The sequence below is a fragment of the Pseudopodoces humilis genome, chromosome 1 (genome assembly GCF_049639895.1).
Source record: "Pseudopodoces humilis isolate 2021_Gansu_Grassland_sample_001 chromosome 1, ASM4963989v1, whole genome shotgun sequence".
Classification (NCBI taxonomy): Eukaryota; Metazoa; Chordata; class Aves; order Passeriformes; family Paridae; genus Pseudopodoces; species Pseudopodoces humilis.
Window position 1 is genome coordinate 133,383,942 of NC_142200.1, and position 21,890 is coordinate 133,405,831.

The 21,890-nt window shown below is 36.5% G+C and overlaps 1 protein-coding gene across 8 annotated transcripts in view; it reads right to left on the bottom strand.

Annotated features, from left to right (window-relative positions):
* NEBL (nebulette) overlaps positions 1-21,890 on the bottom strand; it is a 249,713-nt gene that overhangs the window by 18,179 nt on the left and 209,644 nt on the right. For 4 of the 8 annotated variants that reach the window (XM_088052370.1, XM_088052360.1, XM_088052367.1 and 1 more), the window contains 7 exons: positions 20,355-20,447; positions 19,880-19,973; positions 17,856-17,947; positions 15,548-15,652; positions 14,263-14,434; positions 10,078-10,170; positions 8,978-9,106 (listed from right to left, as the gene is read on the bottom strand). In XM_088052370.1, coding sequence (XP_087908496.1) covers positions 8,978-9,106; positions 10,078-10,170; positions 14,263-14,434; positions 15,548-15,652; positions 17,856-17,947; positions 19,880-19,973; positions 20,355-20,447 — 778 coding nt within the window. The remainder of the gene's footprint in view (positions 1-8,977; positions 9,107-10,077; positions 10,171-14,262; positions 14,435-15,547; positions 15,653-17,855; positions 17,948-19,879; positions 19,974-20,354; positions 20,448-21,890) is intronic. The other 4 variants (XM_088052375.1, XM_088052382.1, XM_088052386.1 and 1 more) reach the window with 4 other exon arrangements.

The following is a 21,890-nucleotide window of genomic DNA, read 5'->3' on the forward strand; positions in this document are numbered from 1 at the left end:
AAAAAAATGTTAAAAACTGGTTAAAGAAACTTGTTTTTTTGCCAATCATATCAAAATACTTTTTACATGCATTTTTAAAAATATATGTAATAATAATTCTCAGTCATTATTACAGTTTATGAGGCTTTTCAAAATTAAAATATATTTCAACACAAAGCTGGATTCTTTGTTTTAAAAATATCAAGCTTTAACCTTAAAAATTTCAAACTGAGAAATGTGATCTTTTTGGCATTGAGACCTTAGTCATATGTAACCCATTCCTATATAAAAGTTTGCCTTTTAAGCTATCCTCTGATCAACATTGAAAAATTCCCAGCCATTTGAAAAGTTGAATTGCTCAGCATTAACTTTTCAAATAAGATAGAAAATTAAAAAACACACTCTAAAGTGGTTATGGCTCTTATCTAATACAGAGCTTTTTTCTAATCAGCAAGAGTAGCGCAGTTAAATTTACTGGGAGTAGTTCAGACTGTGTAAGCAATATAAGAAGCACTAACCTGAAGACTGAAGATGGTGAGACCTGATACAGAAAAGTGCTGGTTTTAGAAAAGTAGAAAACACCATGGTAAGGCATCTTGGTATTTTTTCTTGTAAAAGTAACTTTCTCTTCATTTCTTTTCTTTGTTTTTTTCCCCTCTTTTCCATGCCCTTTACTAGTCAGTCTGCTTTCATAGATATCTGAGCTACCAGGCTGGTTGCTCTCAGTGGTTCTGTCAGAAGCAGCAGTTTGTCCACATGCTATCCATTACAGGAGTCAGTAATAGTTAGTAAATTGGAATATTAAACCCAGATATAATTAGGTTGTTGAAATAAGAACCTGAAAGTATGGCCTAATCCACAGAGGGTGCTAATAAATATCTTCCATGCTCACTGACCTCATTAGAATTGAAGCTCTGAACTACTTGGATTCAGTGGCAAATTCAGAATGTTACAGCTTAGGAAGTTTCCATAACCTAAATTCTAAAGTGATAAGAAATAAACTGTGAAATCTCCAAATAGTTAAAAGACAATGAAAAGGAAGTCAACAAAATTACTGATCTTGTGTTTGAAATACCATTAATTATTCATCATGCCAAAAATCAAAACTCTACTCTCACGACTACTTACTGACATACTACAGTTTTGTAAAATAATGTATTTTTGACTAAACTTCATTAGTGTCATGATTAGATAAAGATTGTTTAAATAATCATTATTTTAGAACACCACTTTATCAGCTAGCAATAATTAAAACTAGCTATATTGTATCCATCATGTAACTGAAGTAGATTATTATGGGAAATGAAGAATCATGCAATTATAACTCTTGAAAGCAATTTCAACATAAATTAAAATTTGATTTTGAACAAAATTACAACAGAAGATCTCATATAGCTGTTGGGCATCTATCATAGAAAATGAAGACATTTTGAAAGGAACAACAAAAGGAATGAATAATGTGCTCATGACACTGAAATTCTGTGTTTCATTTGAGGTTTTCTTTCAGGCAGGGACTATCTCACATTTCAGTCCGAAGTTCTTGACTTGTATGAACAAGCAGTATCACTAATAATAGCTACATTGGTCTCTATTTTAAAAGTCCATCATAAATCCAATAGCAGATGAAATGGGAATTTGAGAAATACTAGCTAGGAGAGTGGAAGAACAGTTGGCAAATTCTCTCTAGTACATCATGGTCTATGTGTCTGGTGATTCACACCTTAATTCTTCACATTTTGAGGAATGGTGGATCCATCAATTCCATTATATTCTTTTTCATGGCAAATTATTTTCCAAGGTCCATTCTGGCCTCTCTGAGGTTCTAAATCTCTGTACTTCAAAAGTCAGTCTGTCATGGACAATTTTTTTTCCTTAAAAATAAAAAGGAGTATGGCTTTCATTTTTCTTCCCAGTAACTGCAAAATAACAATATATTTTTAAAAATTCCAGGCTAGCACAGTCTCCAGAAGCCTTGTCTGCAAGCAGTTATCAAATATCACAGTCTAGAGAAAAATGAAAGGAACTCAGGATGTCCTATTTTCTCCAGTCAACATTAAAAGAAAGAGGACAGTCAACAGAACATCCGTCCTCATCATTAAAAGACAGTAACACAGGGAATATTTTTGCCAGAAAGTGATTTGGTATACTGCTTAGAGCATCATTTTTTTGAGGTACAGGATCTGGAGGATACTGAGTAATAGCTCAAAAGCTTTTGTGATCATTAACACATTACTGCCATAGTAAAGCATCACAGAGTTGTAAATTTAGGGCTCTGGCAACAGAAGAGGAGAAGAAGCCAAATTTCAAACAACCCATCGAGTCCCTGCCTGTCTGACTCTGGAGCAGTGAGGTGGTAAGTGGCGGCCTCATAGCTTGTAAAAAGCAAAAGCCAGTCCTGTTCTGGCAGACTGGACAATTTTGATGCTCTGAAAATGACATCAGCTTTCCCAGACTGCTTTTGGAATGGTCATTCAGGACTGCAAGACCAAAAACACTCAAAAGAATTGATTTGATAGATGTAATTCCATAGAAGCCCCTTCAAACCAAAGCTTTTTCAAGTGAAAGTAAATGTGTTTGTTATAAAATAGGGTGTTAAATGATCTCCCCAGAAATTCAGTAAAATATTTCAAAGCATTACCAGCATTTAAAAATATAGGAAAAGGCTCTTTGTATATTCATATCCATGTTTTTGTCCATTTTGCTAAAAAAAAGCATAAAATGAAAGTGGACACAATACAAAATTACAATTTAGAATTAATTATATTAATTATTACCTTCATCCAACTTCTTGGAACAGTTGTTTTGGGGATTTAAAAAATTGTATGAATTCTATATCTGACATTTATGACTTTATGGCCAGCTGCAACTATCTACTTCACTTAAAATTTATTTCACCTAAAATACAAACCATTTATTCCCCTTCCAGATTTCACTGACAAATTTTTACCACAGCACTGTAAAGGAGAAAATTACTACAACTATTTGACTTCTAACCCTAAAATTGGAGTCCTATTTGTTCCCAGTTTTGAACCCAGAAATGTAATTTTAGGGTTATTATGATGAACACAGAATATTCTAAACCAGTTAAATGTACTGAAAAAAAAATCTGGTTTGATATTCAACTCCAAAATCTTTTCTAGATGATTAATTCACTCATTTTCCTCACAAAAGCAAATTAAATACATTAAGTACTCTATTGCAACCTGAGGAAAAAAGAATTACTAACAGGGACTATATAGATTATACTGTGTCATAGGAATGGTTCTAGCAGTTCAAATATAAAAGATCATTTTATTTAGACACCATTACAAATATTGGTTTGGCATTTTTTTCAGTGCTAGCTGTACAGTCCTAGGAGTTCAGCCTGTGTGTCTATTAACAGCTGCTATGCCACAATACTCACACACCCCCATATTTCCCCCACTGGTTCTGTGCCTGGAACACAACCACAGCACAGGACATCCTGCTCAGAATATGATCTGCAGCCAGGATTAGGTGTTACAAACAAACCTTACTGCCACCTGACTTTTTTGCCCAACATTCAACCTGAGTTGCAGCATGTCTCAGCTGAGACGACAGCACAGTCTGCCTTTTCTCTCTTCACTCACCAAACCACATTATTTTATTTATGAAGGCAGAAAATATCTTAAAGCCAGCCCAAGGCATCCTCAGTCCTACTGGGGCCGTGGTGTACCACAGGAAGCTGCAGTTCCTACTTAAATTGTGAATAGGCACAGCTTTGCTCTAGGCTTCCTCACAAAAAGAAAGATTTAGTAAAATGAAAGTTAACATGTTACATTACCCACATGCCTTCAATTGTAATTTAAATTCTCTTACATTTACTGAACATCTACTGCTGCCCTTGTGCATTAGACAGAAGCCTGCAAGTTCTTCTCACAGAAGTTGTGCTTTGATTTCTATACATTGATTATTTGCATAGTGGGTATTACCAATCTGAACAACGGTGGAAGGATAGCACTAACCAGGATCATGTATGTCACCGCACACAATTTTGCTAATTATATTTATTGTCTACTGGATATAAAATTCTCTCAAGTGTATCAAAAGCTGCTCTAGGGGACCACACTTAACAACTGAAACAACTCCTTGACAAGGGAGCCATTAACACTTCCAACTGCTGAGTTACCTGGAAACTTCCTTTCCACTTTCTTCTCACCAACTGTTTAATGGAAAAGGGAGCATCAAACTCAGATAGCTGGCAGAACAAACAGGAGGATCCCCTGAACTGCTGCTGTACTACAGAAATTAAAAATTGGATCTCTTCTGGATATGCCTCCACCTGGATGTGTGGGGATTGTCTTTTGATGCTGCCAGATGCCATGAGTATGGGAGAGAAGCATGGGAATCAAATAGGCATAAGGAATCTAAGCAAAAATATTTTGGAAGTATGAAATGTAAAGCTCTCTTTGGAAGATTAACTCATCCTCAGTGAGCACAGACTGAAAGAAAATGTGCTTTCAGACAAATCAACAATTTATATCCTAATGTATTACAACCAGCATGGAATATTTAGTTTTATTCCCAACACCCTGAACCAGACCTTAATCAAAAATTAACTAAGAAATTACTTGAAGTACTATATGAATTTTCAAGTTTTATGTTAAAAAAATCAGGTTTTACAGATAATTAATACCTCTTTGTGGTGCAAATATTAAACATAATTTTCTGGACTAACTTCTCTCATGTTCTGCATTAACAAAGCCCTCAGCAGAGGACATTAAAAGTCCAATAGTCCAGACTAGGACAGAAAACTGATAAGGCACAAAAGAGTGCATAAATGTCATATTAAAGTCCAATTGCCTTTCTGGATTCATGTACTAACATGGCTTAAAAGACTGAAGTGGATTATTCAGAGAAAGAAAATATATATTAAGCAGTCAGAAATCCTCTTATCATGTAAACACACAGAAACAAGAACATGTATGGAACATTCTCAATGTGTTTCTAACTGAAGCCTAAACTCTTACAACTAACTTTGTCTTTACTTTTATTTCTTATCTTAACTCTAGAGCTGAGAAAGTTTTCAACACCAGGAAACCTCCCACTGTTTTCAAGAACTCCTCTAACTGTAATGATGCTATTTTAAATCAGGAAAAAAAATGCCCTTTGAACATTAGGAGTCACTGGAAAACACAAGGCAGAAGCTGCAACAGCAAAATAAATCTCCTTCAAATGAAAGATGCAATTTTCAGAAGAGAAAGAGCTCTGACTTGCTGTCTGAAAAACCATGTCCTTTTGGGGTACAGCGTGGTTATAGAAAGCCTTTACAAGGGAAATGACATCATTTCTGTAAAAATATATTTGAGAATGGAAGACCAGGTTTCACTGATTCTGGAACACAAGCTCTCTAACAAAGAAAACCCTTTATGCTAAATAATTTGTGGCATCAGAGAGATTACAAACATACACATGCACTTGTGTCTGTATAACATACAAGAGAACTATTTAGTTACATTTGAAAATATCACAGAAGCTTGTGGCTAAGTTATTTATTATTTGACTACAAGCATTTGTATTACATGACACACCTAAGAACAGAAAACCACCTGATTACCAAGATGGAAAAACAGTTTTATTAAAATGCTGTTGAATGGAAGAAGACTATTTTTTTCCCACATGTTAGCTTTCAGGTTGGCAAACCTGCTGGGCACTGGCATGTTAAAGATGGAAAACCAAAGTACCATCTAGTCTGAAACAGAAAAAAGTCAGAAACAGAAGTAAGAGTCTGGTGGCTAAGAGAAGTGTCAATGTGACCCTCACAAAGGGGTACCAGAGTGCATCATTTTGATGTGCTCAGCTTTCTGTGGCAGGGCAGCCTGCTGATACACTTGAAAGGGGACAAGAAACCCAGAAATGCCTATAGTTCTTCCCATGAACTGTACAATTCCCGTCCCTCTGAATGCCATGTTTGATTACTGGACTCCAGGGTACACTACGGATACAGAGTTCAGCTACATAGTAAAAAAGAATTTTCCCCTGACTGATGGAGAAGAAGAAAAAAAAAAAAAAAGAGAAGAAAAAAGAAAAAATATCTAACTGCTGTGTCATTCTGCTTGACCTCCTCAGAATGGCAGAGCTTAGCAACTGAATATGAATACGCAGAGAGAGGAGTGAAGGATTCCTGCCCTGTATTCCTGACAGCTGCACCTGGACATGGAAGACAGAGAATCTCTCTGTTGCAACATAAAGACAGCTCAGGTATTATTCCCCCTTTTTTTCTTTGGCTTGTCTTTTGCTAATGGCCATTCTTCCCAACCTCAAAACCAGAGGGTTTTTTATAAAAATTCATGGGAAGGACAGAGCAAGGAAGGGAACAAAATCTGGTTTTCTTTCCTCTTCTTCTTTCAGCTATTGGCACAGCAGAAGAGTTATGACCACTACCCTAGTGGAAGGAGACTCCCTGGCCTACATACTGGGAAACATCTTCAATTCCAGTGTGTGAAATAAAGAGGGATTTTCTCCATTTTATCTGAGTAGTTTGTAGTCTTCTGACCAGACTAACCAAGGGCAGAAGCAGCAGCAAAGCTTGCTGGAAAGTGTTAACAATTGTTTCCTATTCAATATGAACTGTAGTGCCCTAAAAGGAAGCACAGGGAATTTTCTTACATTATGCAAAAATCGACTGATTTTGTAGAGAAAGCTCCCTGAGAAGGACACACGGTTCAGCTCATCATCATCTAAAGTAACAGTCAGGGAACAAAACAGGAAGAAGTAATTCTAATGAACAGTGTTAGTAGCTTCCCTGTGATGTTATTACTGAAATTCCCCAAGAGCAGTGAGAGTTATTTGGATCTGAATAAGCCTTTAACAACTGGCATTAAGTCACAGACCCAGCTAATGGCTGGGAAGAGTTAGTTAAGGAAAAATTCCATCAGGTGTGGCAGGTGAAGATTTGAACAGTGTGTCAACTATCAGTAAAGGTATCTAAAATAAAGTAGCAATTGAACAATGTAGAAATATGTGAAAGATGACGAGACAAGGCCAAAGACACTCAGAGACTGTAAAATTGGTTACAGGTCTCAAACTGTCTTTCATGTTGGCACACCATCAGATAGAACAATTGCCAATGAGAAACCCTGCTAATCTGAAAGTATAAACTCCATGAGAAACAGCCATGGAATCTCACCAAAATAGATTTGGTTCTCACTAATGGTGTAAGAGACATTCTACAAAGGTCATGGACAAACTCATCTTGTGGCTATCTGCAAAATGACCTTTTGGATGGGATGAAAAAGATTGGTATTTTTGGCCAAAGATGCTGTCTTCTGCTAGCTCTATGTGTGTTCACAGAATTGGCATTTTCTTGTTAATCATTAGGGTTATATTCAGTTACTTAGCTCTGGCACTTACTTCTTCCCTGCAATGGGAACTGTCTACAGGAGCTCAAGTCCTGGCTAGCCAGTTTGGTTAAAATGGGAACAACCTCTTGCTAAAATAGGTTGACCTTGGGAAGGCTCTATCCAAGACATCACCACAACAATAGATTCAAATAGAACCACAAAAAGCAAGCTTACTAGTGCAAGAACAACCAGGAAAATAAAGCCCATTTCCCATTCTCAATATGGCAAGTAGTAAAAAATATCTGTTAAAAATCAAATCAAGATGACAAAGCAATGTTGAAATTGCTTGGAATACTGCCAAAGAAAAGATCTGAACAGCTATAGACAAACAATGTGCACTGGACTGTGAAGCTCACTTCACATCATCACAGGAAGAGAAAAAAATACATAATGTGCATTACTGCTATCATCTATTAAAAGAGTTGAGAATATAGTTAAAAGTACCAAATAAAGATAGTCAGACATGATAAAAAGCAGTACATTTCTGTCAAAGATATGTGTTTCTTCCTTTGTTCAGAGTTAGCACTTTAGCCTGAACACCTTCTCCCTCACCCATTCTTAATCAGAGCTGCTTTTATTTACACAGCACCCAGAAAATGCAGGCTCCATAAGCACCAACCACCACAGTAACCTATCACTCCACTGAATGGGAGAACATAAACAAGTGCAGTCTACAATTAAGATACCTTAAAATTTCTAAAAGCATGGGTAATTTAATGTTGTGCAGACAACTAAACAGTTTCTTACAAGAAAAAAAAAAAAAACTTTGGATAAACTTTCCAATGCACCATTTTTTCACAACTGAGAAGCAGAAATCACTATTTTTAAAAAATATCTATTTAGAAAGCAATGATTCAGAATATTTTCAATTCATCAGTCAAGTCTAGTGCATGTTTTAATGTCACTTGGATGACTAGACACTTATTCACCATTTTCCTAAATTTCCTTCTAATCAACAGCATCAAACAGGTACACAATGTGGGTTTGTACCTGAGAATGCAGGTTTGCCAAAGTATTCTAATATTAATCCACATTAAACCATAACAGACTATATAAACTTCCCAGCTGAGTGTTAACCCTGGTTCTCAAATCACTGAGAGGATAAGAAAAATTAGTTAGGTAAGAAGGAGGGAAAGGGAAAAAATTCCTTGGGCGTTTTTTTTTTTTTAAGATAAAAATAGAGAGACACAAAAACCTGCATAGTTGAATACGGGAAAAAGTACTTTAGTCACTAAAATACTATGATATACTCGATTTACCCACTGAAAAGCCCAAAGTAAATATGTTTTTTTTGAGGTTAAAGGTCTATTTCATTCAGTTACATTATGTGATTAAAGAGAAAAAATAAAACCAGATTCAAGTACGTTTTGCAAAAACACAACATACCTTCTTTAAAGCACTATAAATAGGAGTTAACAGGGCTTTGGAGCATTACCAGAATTGTGAAAGAGAATTCACAATAGAATGATACGGCATGCAGAACCTGTGCAGTCCTGCTTTGCTTTCCCAATCAATCAGGCAATAGCTCACAAAGTTTCTACTTGTGACTACACAAGGATATGGAGTTAATGCAGGCCTGTGAAGTCTCAACATACTGCAACAGTGCTGTTAGTGAAAAAGGTGGGAATAAAGGGTACCTCCTTCATCAGATGGCCTTGTTATCTCACTGCAGTAAGAAAAGGTAGGGTTCGTGTCAGAGCCATCTGATTTATAATCTCCCAGACTGGTAGAATGTAAATACTGCTTAGTGTAACGGCTTGCTCTTTCTACAAAGGTAGAAAGAAATAAAGAATATCACAGTAAATAAACAACAGAAGTGCAAATACAAGCAGCAACATAAACCCCACCACTGCTAACATTGTTATTCATACACTGATGGAGTTAATATTAGAGAAAAGTAAATGCTTTGCAATTTTGTATCCATTTTAAGAACCAGTTACTTCCAAAGTTTGCTTCAAAATTGAATACAACTAAGCTTGTTCTTTGCTTTAAAAGAATAGCAGAAATGGAAGGTAGTACTGAGATACCAGAAAAAGAAGGTATAAAGATGAAGAATATAAACATTTCCCATGGAAAATAAAATTATTCCTTTATCCCAGCATGCCTACAAATGCATGTGGAAATACAGCTGTATATTGTTCAAAAGAACATTTGAAGTTCCAAAGTAGCAAAGGAAATGCATGTGAAAAATTAAACATTCAAAGTAAACACTCCTGTGCAGGCAAAGAATCAATAAACTTGTAAAGCAAAAACCCACTCCCTGTTCTTACATTACTTTCTATTGTTTTCCATCTATTCTAGAATTATGAACACCTTGGAGGGCAAATAATAGAACAAAGCATAATGTCATGTGCCATATAGGCAAAATGTGCATGGAAAATAAATCAATTTCATAAATAGGTCACTTTCTATAACTCTGAAATTTTATACAGTCCAACTAGTTGAAAATTCTACTTATAGCAAGGACAAAGTAGGCCAATTCTTTTTAAATGGCTACTTGTAAGTGGCATGAATAACTTGTTTAAGATAAGATTTATTTCACTATTTCTTATCTCCACATGTGATTACAGCTGAAGTTCATATAAAACACTGCTTTTAAACTACAACAGTTATAAATACATATGAAAGTATGCTTATAAAACATATGGCTGGCATATTGACCTGGAAATTTACAGTATCAACTTAGTTTCACAAACATGAAAAGCTGAATTGGGGAAAGTCAGGATATAAGCAGTACCAGAAAGCATATGTAGACTCCTAGACTGAATATTGTCCTCCAGAGGATCAATGTCGAAGATGGAGCCAGGATCTGTACGCCAAACTTTAAGATCTTTTTCCAAAGCACAGAAATTATAAGACAGACAAACAACAAAGGAAGTAAAAGCATGAAAGGAATGAGCTTTAACAATCAGAAATCAATTTCCTTCATCTAGAAATTAACCAAGATATCTAGATATTCACCTGAAGAGATCAGAAGGCTTAATTTCCTGCTTTAAAGAACTTAGTGTATTCATTTTAAGCACTGACATTATTTCAAGGAGACTTTTGCTCCCAATTTTTTTTTGCATTTTCTAAACATGACCATAGTATGTTCTTAACTCTAAATAACTGGAAACCAGTTAAGTATCACATATTAGAGCTCTCTTCCAGCAGCAGAACCAAAGTCATCGGAGCAACACGATTATTTCCCCAGTTCACCAGCAGCATCCTTATGTGTGGAGGTGTTGCAGTGTATATCCCTATAGCTGACAGCTGGCAGTACACAGCTCCACAGCTGACAGAGACACTACAGACTCTCCTTTGCAGAGATCATGTCAGCATAAGAAGAAGAATCAGGGTCATAGCTCATCCAAAATAAATTTCTACTAAGTGCTTAATTCGTGTAAACTCAAGAGTATCCATCTTTCTTAATATCAAAAAAATGAACTAAGGTGACAAACTCAGCTGTAGAAATCTGCATCATACACATCTACCATAGGATAAAATGATGCCCACTACTGAGCTTAACAAATAATTCCCTGGGACACTGTGTGCCCAGGTGGCCAAGAGGCCAATGGCATCCTGGCCTGGATCAGCAACAGTGTGGCCAGCAGGACCAGGGCAGTGACCATCCCCCTGTACTCAGCACTGGTGAGGCCACACCTCGAGTTCTGTGTTCAGTTCTGGGCCCCTCAATTCCAAAAGGACACTGAGGTACTGGAGAGAGTCCAGAGAAGGGCAGTGGAGGTGGTGAAGGGTCTGGAGCAGCTGAGGGAGAGTCCAGAGAAGGGCAGGGTCTGGTGGTGAAGTCTGAGGAGGAGCAGCTGAGGGAGATGGGGATGTTTAGCCTGGAGAAAAGGAGGCTCAGGGGAATCTTTTCACTCTCTACAAATACCTGAAAGGAGGTTGTAGTGATGTGTGAACAGGTCTCTTCTCACAGGTAACAAGCGACAGGATGTGAGAAAATGGCCCCAAGTGTGCCAGGGGAGATTTATATACTAGGAAAGATTTATATTAGGAAAAGATTCTTCACTGACAGGGTTGTCAAGCACTGGAACATGCTGCTCAGGGAAGTGGCTGAGTTACCATCCCTGAAGATATTTAGAAGATGTGTTGACATGATGCTTGACGTGGTTTTGTGGTGGCCTTGACAGTCCTAGGTTAATGGTTGCATTTGATGGTCCTAATGTTCTTTTTAAATCTAAATGATTCTGTGATATCTGATATGTCTAAAATTAATAAATCTTTCAATCTCTTCAAACCAGTTTCAAATAAAACTTTGATGCAAATTATAATCAGTCAAAGCACAAAGCTACCAGATCACATTTTTACAATAGAGTTTCTTCTTGGGCAGACCTGGCTGCAAGATTTACTCCATATACTGGAAGTAGGAGAAAAACTGCCTTCCCAGCTTTGTTCATTTGCTGGTTTGAGAGGTACCAAACTAAGTAAAGGGTTGGTAGGTAAAGTAGGATTATGAGGATCCCAAATATGGCGTGTTTCAAATGATTAATAGCCTAGATGCAATAGAAAGAACAGACAGAGCTAACAAAATACATCCCATGGCTTTAGAATACATTCAGTGTTTGTACATTGTACATTATCTACCACAACTCCCATAAGGTGAGGTGTAGTGCTAACTCCTTCCTGCCAAGATAAATTAAAGGCAACACAAAATCTTTAGATAAACTATGTGTTAGTCCTCATGGAGGTAAGTTATGCACCTACATGACACCTGCTGACAGGCATGAGAAGGGGTAGGGGAATTGGTGAATGCCCTGCTTGCCTTAGTAAGTGAGAATATAAGTACGGCTTTATGGCAGCACCAGTGCAAGAGTCATTGATTTGTACTGATTTTATCCATCTCTGTAATCTGAAAAAACATGCATAGAATCAAAATCCTGGCAATGTATAACACAAATCAGTTTTAATTCCCTGGTAACTTTTGCCAAAGTAAAATATCCTTATATTCATGTGAGAATTGTGGTTCCTCTTTAGCAACAGATCCAAAGCTCACCAACATCAATTTATCTTGATGGGTTTTGAATGGCTTAGTAGGGTTAAAACCAGGGCCTATTTGCCAGAGTAGTGTCATTAATTTTAGTAACCAGGCATTTGAAAGAACAGTTCTAGCTTCACCAACAACACATTAAAAATCAACCAGAGGGACTCTGACACACTTTTCCTAACTGGCTGAACAATTTTCAGCTACAAAAAATACTCATGAGAGTCATAAGTAGGTTTTTCAGTTTGCAAATTTTTTTGAGCTGCCAAGGACATTTCATGAGCAGGGTGCTCATTGCTTCTTTTGAAACAAGTAGATATTATAATTGCAATTTTATTCCAAAAATGCATTAGCTGAAATACTTCAGGTTTGTCATGGGCTTTTTCCTTTAAATAGTTGTGCAATTTTTGCTATTTGGCAGGCATGGGAAATTAAGATTTCTGTGTGTTTTAATACTGGAATATTTTTAGGTGATAAATAGTATTAATATTTCAGTTCTTACAGGTCAAGAATCTATCTCAAGGGTGTCCTTCATTCCAATCTGCTTGTGCTAGCAAAGCTTCAGCTGCTGAACGTGGGATTGCACAAATGGTTCTTACACAGGGCTACAGCACACATGCAATGCAGCAGAGAGCCAGAGGTTTGTAGCTTACACTAAAGAGCAAATGGCAAAGTGAATGTCACACTGCAATTTTAAAGGAGCCTTTCTTTCCTTTGGCTGCATTACAACTATGAAAGTGAGAAGTGATGGAAGATCATCAGCACTTGCCCCAGGCAGAGCTCTCTTAACACACACTTTTGGGAAATCCCTTCTTATATAAGGCTACTGTAGCTACAGACACATAAAGGATGGCAACAAAAAAGGCAAGAAACTTCCACTTCCTTATGTGGGGGAGACTTATTTGGACACTTTAAGGAACAGACTGAAAATAATAGGAATAATAGAATAACATAGTAAACCTTGCTTTAGGCAGGAGGATGGCCTATGTGACCCACAAGTCCATTTCACCTGCAATTTCTCTGGTTTTTGAGAGGCAAATTTAAAAGTCAGCCTCACTGTTGTCACTATGTAGGAAGAATTTTAGAGTGCTATCTCAGCATGGTTTTTTGTACATAGATCCTCTGGGGTCTACATGGCTGCAAAGCACAGAAAAACAGAAATGGGACACACCAACACAAAAAGAAATGAGAAGAAAAAAAGATATTACTGCTCTCTTTGCTGTAGCAGACTTGCTGACTTTTAAGCAATTTCAAATATTCACTTTGATTTTTAAAGAGAGTTCATTATGATTATGCCAAATAATACCTTATGCAATACCTTGTCTTTACATACAAATATAATCTAATCCAATTCTACCCCTTGAACAGGGATGATTCTATCCCTTGAACAGGGATGAAGACATCCCTGTCTTGGACCATCTTTCAGAACATCACTTCTCAACACTGGTACTTGGCTTACCAGAGATCTAATAAGTTAGTGATGAATTACAGCTGGAGATACTTTTAAATATCTTTGTGAACTTTGTGAAATTGTGAACAAATTGTGAAATTGTGCAGTTCTGGAGAAATTACTGACTGACAGAATGGGAAATTTCAAACTGGCCTGCAATACTTAAACATTGAAATCTTGCAGAATCAGTTTTAATCATCTTTCTTCTGAGTAAAATTCAGATTGTAGATATTTTGACCTTCCTTATAGAGTCAAAATTAAAATTTAAAGTAATAGTAACAACTATCCATATTTTTTTTTTTAAAATTACAGAGCAAATGATAATATATCTCCCATTCATTCCCATCATGACTTCTCTAGAAGCTGACATGGAACCTGTAGTTCAACCAGAATGTGAGAAAAGAGTGCAAATGAAATCTGGTGAGCACAAACAGGGGTTTTTATCTTCCCCATCGTGCTTTCAATAACAGCAGAACTTGACAGCTTACCAACAATTATTCCAGGTCTTCTATCCATTTCAACAATATGTGGATGCACACCTTTATACGCTGCATCACTCACAATTTGGGTGTTTTTCCGTACACGCTCTGTTATAGGATCATCTACCACTGGGGTGAAGCCTCTGCCCTTTGTCTTCTCGAAATCTTCGTGATATTTTACCTAGGAAAACAAGGAGAATTACATTTTTCCCCTGGTTGCAATTGACAGCAAATGGCTATTCTGTGCAGGAATGCATGTATGTTTGGTTTATGAAGCACTGACATTCTTTGACTTTGCCCTGTAACAGAATTGTTATACACGTGAGATAGGCTGGACGGCCAGCCAAGTGTTTTCTCTCAACTTAATTAGATTTTCTGATATTTTATTCTCAATTTTGCATTTCTTTTCCTTTGACACTGAATTAGGCACTAGCTTAAGCAGCAAAGCACCATCTTACTATCACACAGGACACAAAACAGCCCTGTCCTCAGCAGGTGATCTGGTCCATTCCCTTCTCTAAGACAGGATCACTGTCTGCTGATGCAGACAAATACATCTGTCAGTAAAAATGTTCCAGCAGTAGAAGTTCTAAAGAATTCAAACATTTTCATTCACTGATAATTTTGACTACTTGCACAGTATCATACAAAATATATATTTTGCTCTTTTGTTTTATCAAATGCCAGCTGGCTTTAGAAATCAGTTTTTAGAAAGAACAATAGTTATTCTAAACTGCCTGCTTAAAAAAAAAAAGAAATTAGAAAAAAGGACATCAGAGTAGAAAGTGTTACAGCACCAAGTGTTGGAACAAAACCCCAGTATTAGTAAGAGTTATAAAGGTAGTATTGCTGATTATGCATATTTACATTATAAAAAACTTAATCATCAATTAATTAAATTGACAAACATTCTCACACAAGCTGATGCACACAAAACAACTCATTCCAAGAACCAAAGCCACGCAGAAACCAGGAACATGCACAGGCACAAGGTGAAGTGTGTCACCTAATCCAGTGAAATTGTGATGCTCAAATGATGTGTGTACATTTTCAAAGGAAAAAAAAAAAGAACAGACATTTAACTGTTAGAAAACTGTTTATTAGTATTTTGAAAATGTTCATTACACTCCTATGCAGTTAGCAAACACTCCCTCTACAGGCGTAAGAAGAAAATATTCCTTCCATACCTGAGGAGAGAGTTTCATTAGTTACCTATATTAATGGAAGGCAAAATCCAGTGGAAGTCAAGTGCCATTCCTTAGAACACTCTAGTCATAGGAAGAAAGTCCCCTACCATTGAGATGTTGTTTTGTGTTTCTTTGACATGCCTTAGCTCAGGTGTGTCTAGAAGCACACTACGTCTACCTTTCATCTGCCTCTGATCACTGCTGTACTTGACCTGCAAAACAGCAACAACAGCACTGGTGAATTTTCAGTTTGCAGTAGGAAGGACGGTGAGAATCACACCGTGCAGCAGTACCTTTCCAAACCACCATGCCCAACAATTCTCTTCCTTCTTTACACTAATGTGCCAGTAAATTATTTCACAGCAAGGATACAGATGAGGTTGTATATTGGTAAGGCCAAAAGGCACATTTATTCCATCAATCACTTATTCAAAAGTATTTATTTAAAAGCTGAAATTTGTGACTGAATGACATAAGTGAAATCATTCATTTATCAACTGAAAAATAAGATAAATACTAAGAAAACACCACTGTGACTTAAAAAATCCTTAAAACATATTTGCATGGCTGATGATAAGCTACCTCCTAATTATCAAGATAGAGTCTGTTCTCAGCCTGCTTCCAGGTTGGGATTACCTGAGAAACCCAGGGAATTCAATTCTTACAAGAGGATTAATCCTTTGGAAGGCTTCTTACTCCCATTCAATAGCTAATCTTTACTAGCAGAACAAAGCAACATGTTTGGGAAGAATCTGAGTACTTCGTCAGTAAGTACTGAATCTCTTACATCACATTTCTCCTGATTAGCTTCTTTTGTGGCTTTTTACAGACTAGTAAAGATGTAAGGTTAATTACCTGTTAAACGTAAGAAGAAAAAACCAAAAACACTCAACATTCTAAAATAGTAGAAGTAACTGATTACCCATACAGTTTTTTCTCTTGTTGAATTTTTCTACCAATAGCCTATCTTAGCTCCTACATCACACCTAACCTGTGCACTGTGATAGTTAATATTTTAGATTTACCTATGTATTCACGCTCCAAGCATTAATTCTCAAATGTACTGTGCAAATCTATTTCAACATGCATTTGTAATGAGAAAAACCATGTATTGAAGCTGTCTAACCCTCCTTAAGATTACATATCAGCTAAGAAAGCACAGCCGTGAAAATTTGTGTCTTGGTGTCTGTTTCATAGGTAAGCTTGAAGCAATGTATGAGAAACAAAAACATAGGGTACTGCATATTCTTCAAAGCCTTCTTAATTAAACAGTAAATTCTCTTAGAAAATATACTCAGCTACATATGCTTTTGAATATAAAGCATTTTCTGGACAGAATAATTACAGCCAGCATAGGTTGATTTTTATCTTTCCCATTAACATAGTGGAATATTTATCCCTGTAAATCTTGAGAAACAAAGTGAATGAGTCACTTGGCAAAACACAATTCATCTTCACAAATTAAAAAATTATTTGAAGTTGAGAATTGTTGTGAAGTTTTTCTCCTATTTTCAACTACAGGCCTCAAAAATAATTGACTTCAGTAAATATCCATGAGCATTTTAAGAACATGATTAAGATATATGCAGTTACAATGTCAGATTCTGTTCTTTTGTCCTTAGATATATTCCCTGACAAATCAAACCTACTTTTCACTCCTACACTCAGTTCTAAAGTGTTCATTACTTGTAATTCTCTTCTGCCACTGTGATTCTGCATTAAACTTCTTCTATTTACCATCTGCAGTGACTTTGCCACTCATGTTGTTTCACTGTTGAGGACAGACTGCAACTTAACTGGTTTTATCCTTTACCAAGCTTTTTGCACTTCTTCCTTTTTCCTTGATAAAACTGTCTCCTGCTTCTTACACTACTTTAGTAGCAATTACATTTTATTACCATAAAAGCCAAGAAATACATGTTATCTTACTCTTTAGTATTTAGCAATGAGACCTATTAAGAACTACTCAGCTCTAACACAGGTGGCATGTTACAGAATGGAACAGAGCTTCCATGCTTTGAATCACAAAAAATAAAAAGACATTTGCACTGAGGTTAAATTCTCATTTCCTTTTTTTCTTCACTGCAATTCACTCCTGCAATCCAGCCACTCAAATTTGGTAACAAGAGACAAAAGTCCTTGGAAGAATGACTCACCTCTACTGACTCTGTCCTTGAAAAATACTGACACCAATACAACCACTTACTTTTTTTGAAAGAATAATCAGACAACCCTGAATATGTTTGTTGCATATATATGCAGTCCATGTCTTCAAAGAATAAAATTGCTGTCTCTTCAGTGAATGATGCGGTTGGATTTCTTTGACAGAACAAATGTAAAAAGAAAAGTATATCCATGTTTTTATTTCTACAGTGAAAGAAAAACCTGAATGACAAAAAGATTCAAACAACTTGCCGAGCTGATATTATCTTGATTCTTCCTGACTCTCTCTATCTCAGGAGTGACACTCACAGCAGTAGCTTTGCCAGGCTGCTCTCTGTAGTGAACCTATTATTTAACAGAATAAAATATATATTCATACTATTTCATGTATAGCAATATCTCCTTGTTTTATATAAAAATGCATGACTTCAAAGGTCATCAAGGAAACAACTGAAAAGCTAAAACGCATCTGAAGTTTATTAAAGTTTAAAAAACTTGATTTTTGAAAGATAACCTTGAATTATTTTTTTTCTGTACAGGCTGTTTATTAATGCATTTCTGTGGATTATACCCACATATGCACACAATATATTGGCACTTACCAGACTGGTCCTTGGCTCTACAGAGAAATAACTTGTACTTGGAATGGGGTTAAGCCACATATAATGCAGTAAAGGCAAGCAGAACACATGAAAAACTGAATTTCAGGAAGGTCAATTGTAAATATATATTTATCAAGACACAGAAATTCCATAAGGTTTCCATCTAGGTTCTAAATTTTATATACTACATATTCAAAGGTGATTAAACACAGAGGGTGCAGTATGTCAGACAACTGCCAACTGAATCCAGCCTAATTTCACCATTCCTTTATTTAAGCGTACTGTAGGAATATCTATCCCCTGTATCACTTTGTAACCAAACACAATACATTAACCAAATGCAGACTCAAGGCTGGATCAGGATCTAAAGCAGATAGGGGACAGGATGTGGCATTGACAGACCAAGCAATCTAATGTTAACTCTGGCCCCCTGGCAACAAATTCATACCAATTAATATATTTGCATGCAAAATAAATGTTTCCATAGCAAAGCAAGCCCTTGGGTTTAAGTGATAAGGTTAACTGTGCAGACACTTTATGCTCATAATTCTGCAGTGCACTGTGGCAGTAAGACATCTATTGCTTAAGCAATTGTCTTCCAGCACAACACTGTTTTGGTCTGTGCACATCAAAGTATTCCAATTGAAAAATTAATGTCTTACAAAAACTATGGTAAGCTTTCAAATGGATTAAACTTGCAAATTAACATTTATTAAGGTAAAATGACTATTCAAGAATTAATGTTTCTAGAAATGGCTTAAGTTAACGAATCTTCACTCAAAGCTATTCCAATGACTTGAAAAGAATTTAAACTTCCCAGTGAAATTTGCACAACACAAAAATTGGTGAAAAGTAAACAACAGTGTGAATAAACAGTGTGAGTAGAAAAATGATACAGATTGGCTTGAATCACTCAGGAAAACAGTTTTCTAGCAGAATACATTTTAGGAAAGCTAGATATATCAACAATAATCCAGAAGTTGAGTTAGAGGGACAGAATTCTTGAAAATTGTGATTCAAAATTATTTTAGTGAATGCAGCAAAAAGCACCCTAGGGAAACACTGTAGCTATTTGTGGACCCATGAACCATGGCTGCTGATGGCAGCTCTCAGTGAGGAGAGTGCCTGGTCTCTCAGGGACTCATTGGCAAAGTACAACTTCATCAGTGCAGGAAGGCAGTAGCACGTTCCAGTCCTTGCCTTCTTCTCTGTGCTCATGGAAATGGTTATATCAGCTATTAAGTACTAAAATCTGATGGGAAGGTTACTGAGGAATCAGAATGAGACAGGTAAGAGAGCAGAAGTTCAAGCACAACTCTAGCTAATTTTTTACAAAGCACAGAAAAATACAACTGGAAACAGATATTCTGTTAAAAAAAATAAAGAAAAGTTGGTCAAGATTTTCTGCAAATATCTGAGGAAGATAATAACATCTCAAAGCATTGCAGCCATTTCTTTAATAGAATATGCGACACTTCACCTGCCATTTCCCAAAGCAAGCAAAGCCTTTTCACAACTGCTTCCTAAAAGAAGGTTTTCAAGTAATTCCATTACTTTAATTCCAACACATTTGTTTCCCCCTGACTAAAGAAAAGGCACAATTTCAGAAAGCAAAACTTTGTATTCATCTTCTGCACTCAAAAATTATACAAAGTATTAATGGATAGCAACTTCCCATGCTGACATTCTCTTGATTCCTCTTCACCCTCTCCATCTCAGGGGTGACACTCATGGGTGTAGCTTTGCAGAGTTGTTCCTTGTACTGAACCTAGCAAACATGGCAGAAAATATTACAACAGCAATTTCCAAGTAACAGAAATACATGAGTGTGCTAGACATCACTGAAGAGCACATTGCATTTGGATGGAAAGTACCATTCCTTAATAATCAATCCCATCTTTACTTAGTACTCACCCTCTGGCAGTCCTTCTATTTCAAACACAGACAATTGTTATTTCAACAGCAATACCTCATTCATTGTTATGAATCAAAGTGCAAGGCTAAGGAATTAAAATTTTATCATTAATTGATTCAATTTGTCTTTGTGGATAAACAGAAATTAGCACAAACACCACAGACATATTCACCAAGACACAAACACATTTAATAAGGTAGAGAGAAGTGTGCAAGAAATTAAAATGGGGCACACATTGCTAATATTCTTCTGGTTTTCCTTAACTCTCCTTAGTTCAGGTGGATCAGAAATAGTTGTTGCACGCCGTATTTCTTCCTTGTATTTAATCTGCACAATAGATATTACAAAAATATTATTAATTTAAAGAAGAGAAAGGCACTAAAACCATCTATCACTTTATACTCTCTCCCTTATACTTACTGCACTACTAGACAAGGTCTACAAACACCATTGGCCTGAAACACAAAAGTTACATTTAATTTCTAAAACAGTCTGCTAGGGTCTGTAATGTATCTTGTTTGATTCAATGTATCAGAGAGTGCTTACAACAATTCCAGAGTACTAAAATTCTTACACTGGGACATCACATGGGATTGTGGCTATTTTCATGATAATTGGGATGCTGCACATACTACTTGGACATTTACACCACTTTGAAAATGACTTAGTCTTACTATTAACCTGCTATGGAGTCTACCAGTCTATTTCAGAAACCAATCTTTTTAGGTGTTCCTAAAAGGCTGGATGGCTTCAAAGTCTCATTGAAGCTCTCTAGAAACACATGCAGACACACAGGTGAGGATGTTGTTGTCTGGATTGTTGATGTCTTTGGACGTGCTGTCAGATATTTACTGGTTTTTTCTAACATTTAATTTTCAACTCCCATCTCAAGATATGTTACTTCTGGAGAATGCCCAATTTCACAGCACAGACAAAACAACTTGTTTTTCTCTAAGCTCATACTTGGAAGCTGCTTTGACTGAAATTTATAAATAAACAAAACAAAACCAGACCAAAGTACAGACTAGGAATGGAACATTTCAGTCCAGACAGTTTAAGACTAGCAAAAATACTAAAGCACTAGAAAAAGAGGGTCTTTTAATAGAGACTATTAGGTAAGTTTAAGAATTGGCAGTGCTTGTCCTTAAAATGCTTCAAAATATCTGTAACTTGAATTTTAATAAGACCCCAGCTTTGTGGTATTGACTGACATACCACAGGGGTTTCCTCACAGATTTCACACTAAGAAAAACAAATAGAATCTTCTCCCAAAGAGCTGCTTCTTCCCCGTGCTGTGTCCAGCCCTGCCTGCCCCTCAGTATAAACAAGTTTTTAAAACATCCTTAGCTAATTGTAGCTTCTCAGTTCAGATTCAGCTCCAGTCCATGGGTCTGTGGCTTGCTTTGAAAGTTCTGTGAGATCCTGGCTTCTTCCAAAGCAATCATCACAACAGGTGAGATGAGCTCAACCTCCTTGGCTGTCACCACCTTGTATTTCAGGCTTTGAAAACACCATTCTGATGTTCACCTCCTACATGTGCAGTCTGGAAGAATCTGATCACTTTCAGAACATGATTCGATGGACTTTTTTGTGTGGTTGGTTGTACTGTTTCTTGGTGTTTTTTGTATTTTGGTGCCCTGGCAGTTCTCTCACTGCAAATTTGCTTCACATTCCCCCACATTCATTTAGTTTAGCCCAGAAGATAGTTTTAAGGCTGTCCCAAGTTCTTCTGGCTAAATTCAAAAATATGTGTAAAATATTGAATCTAAT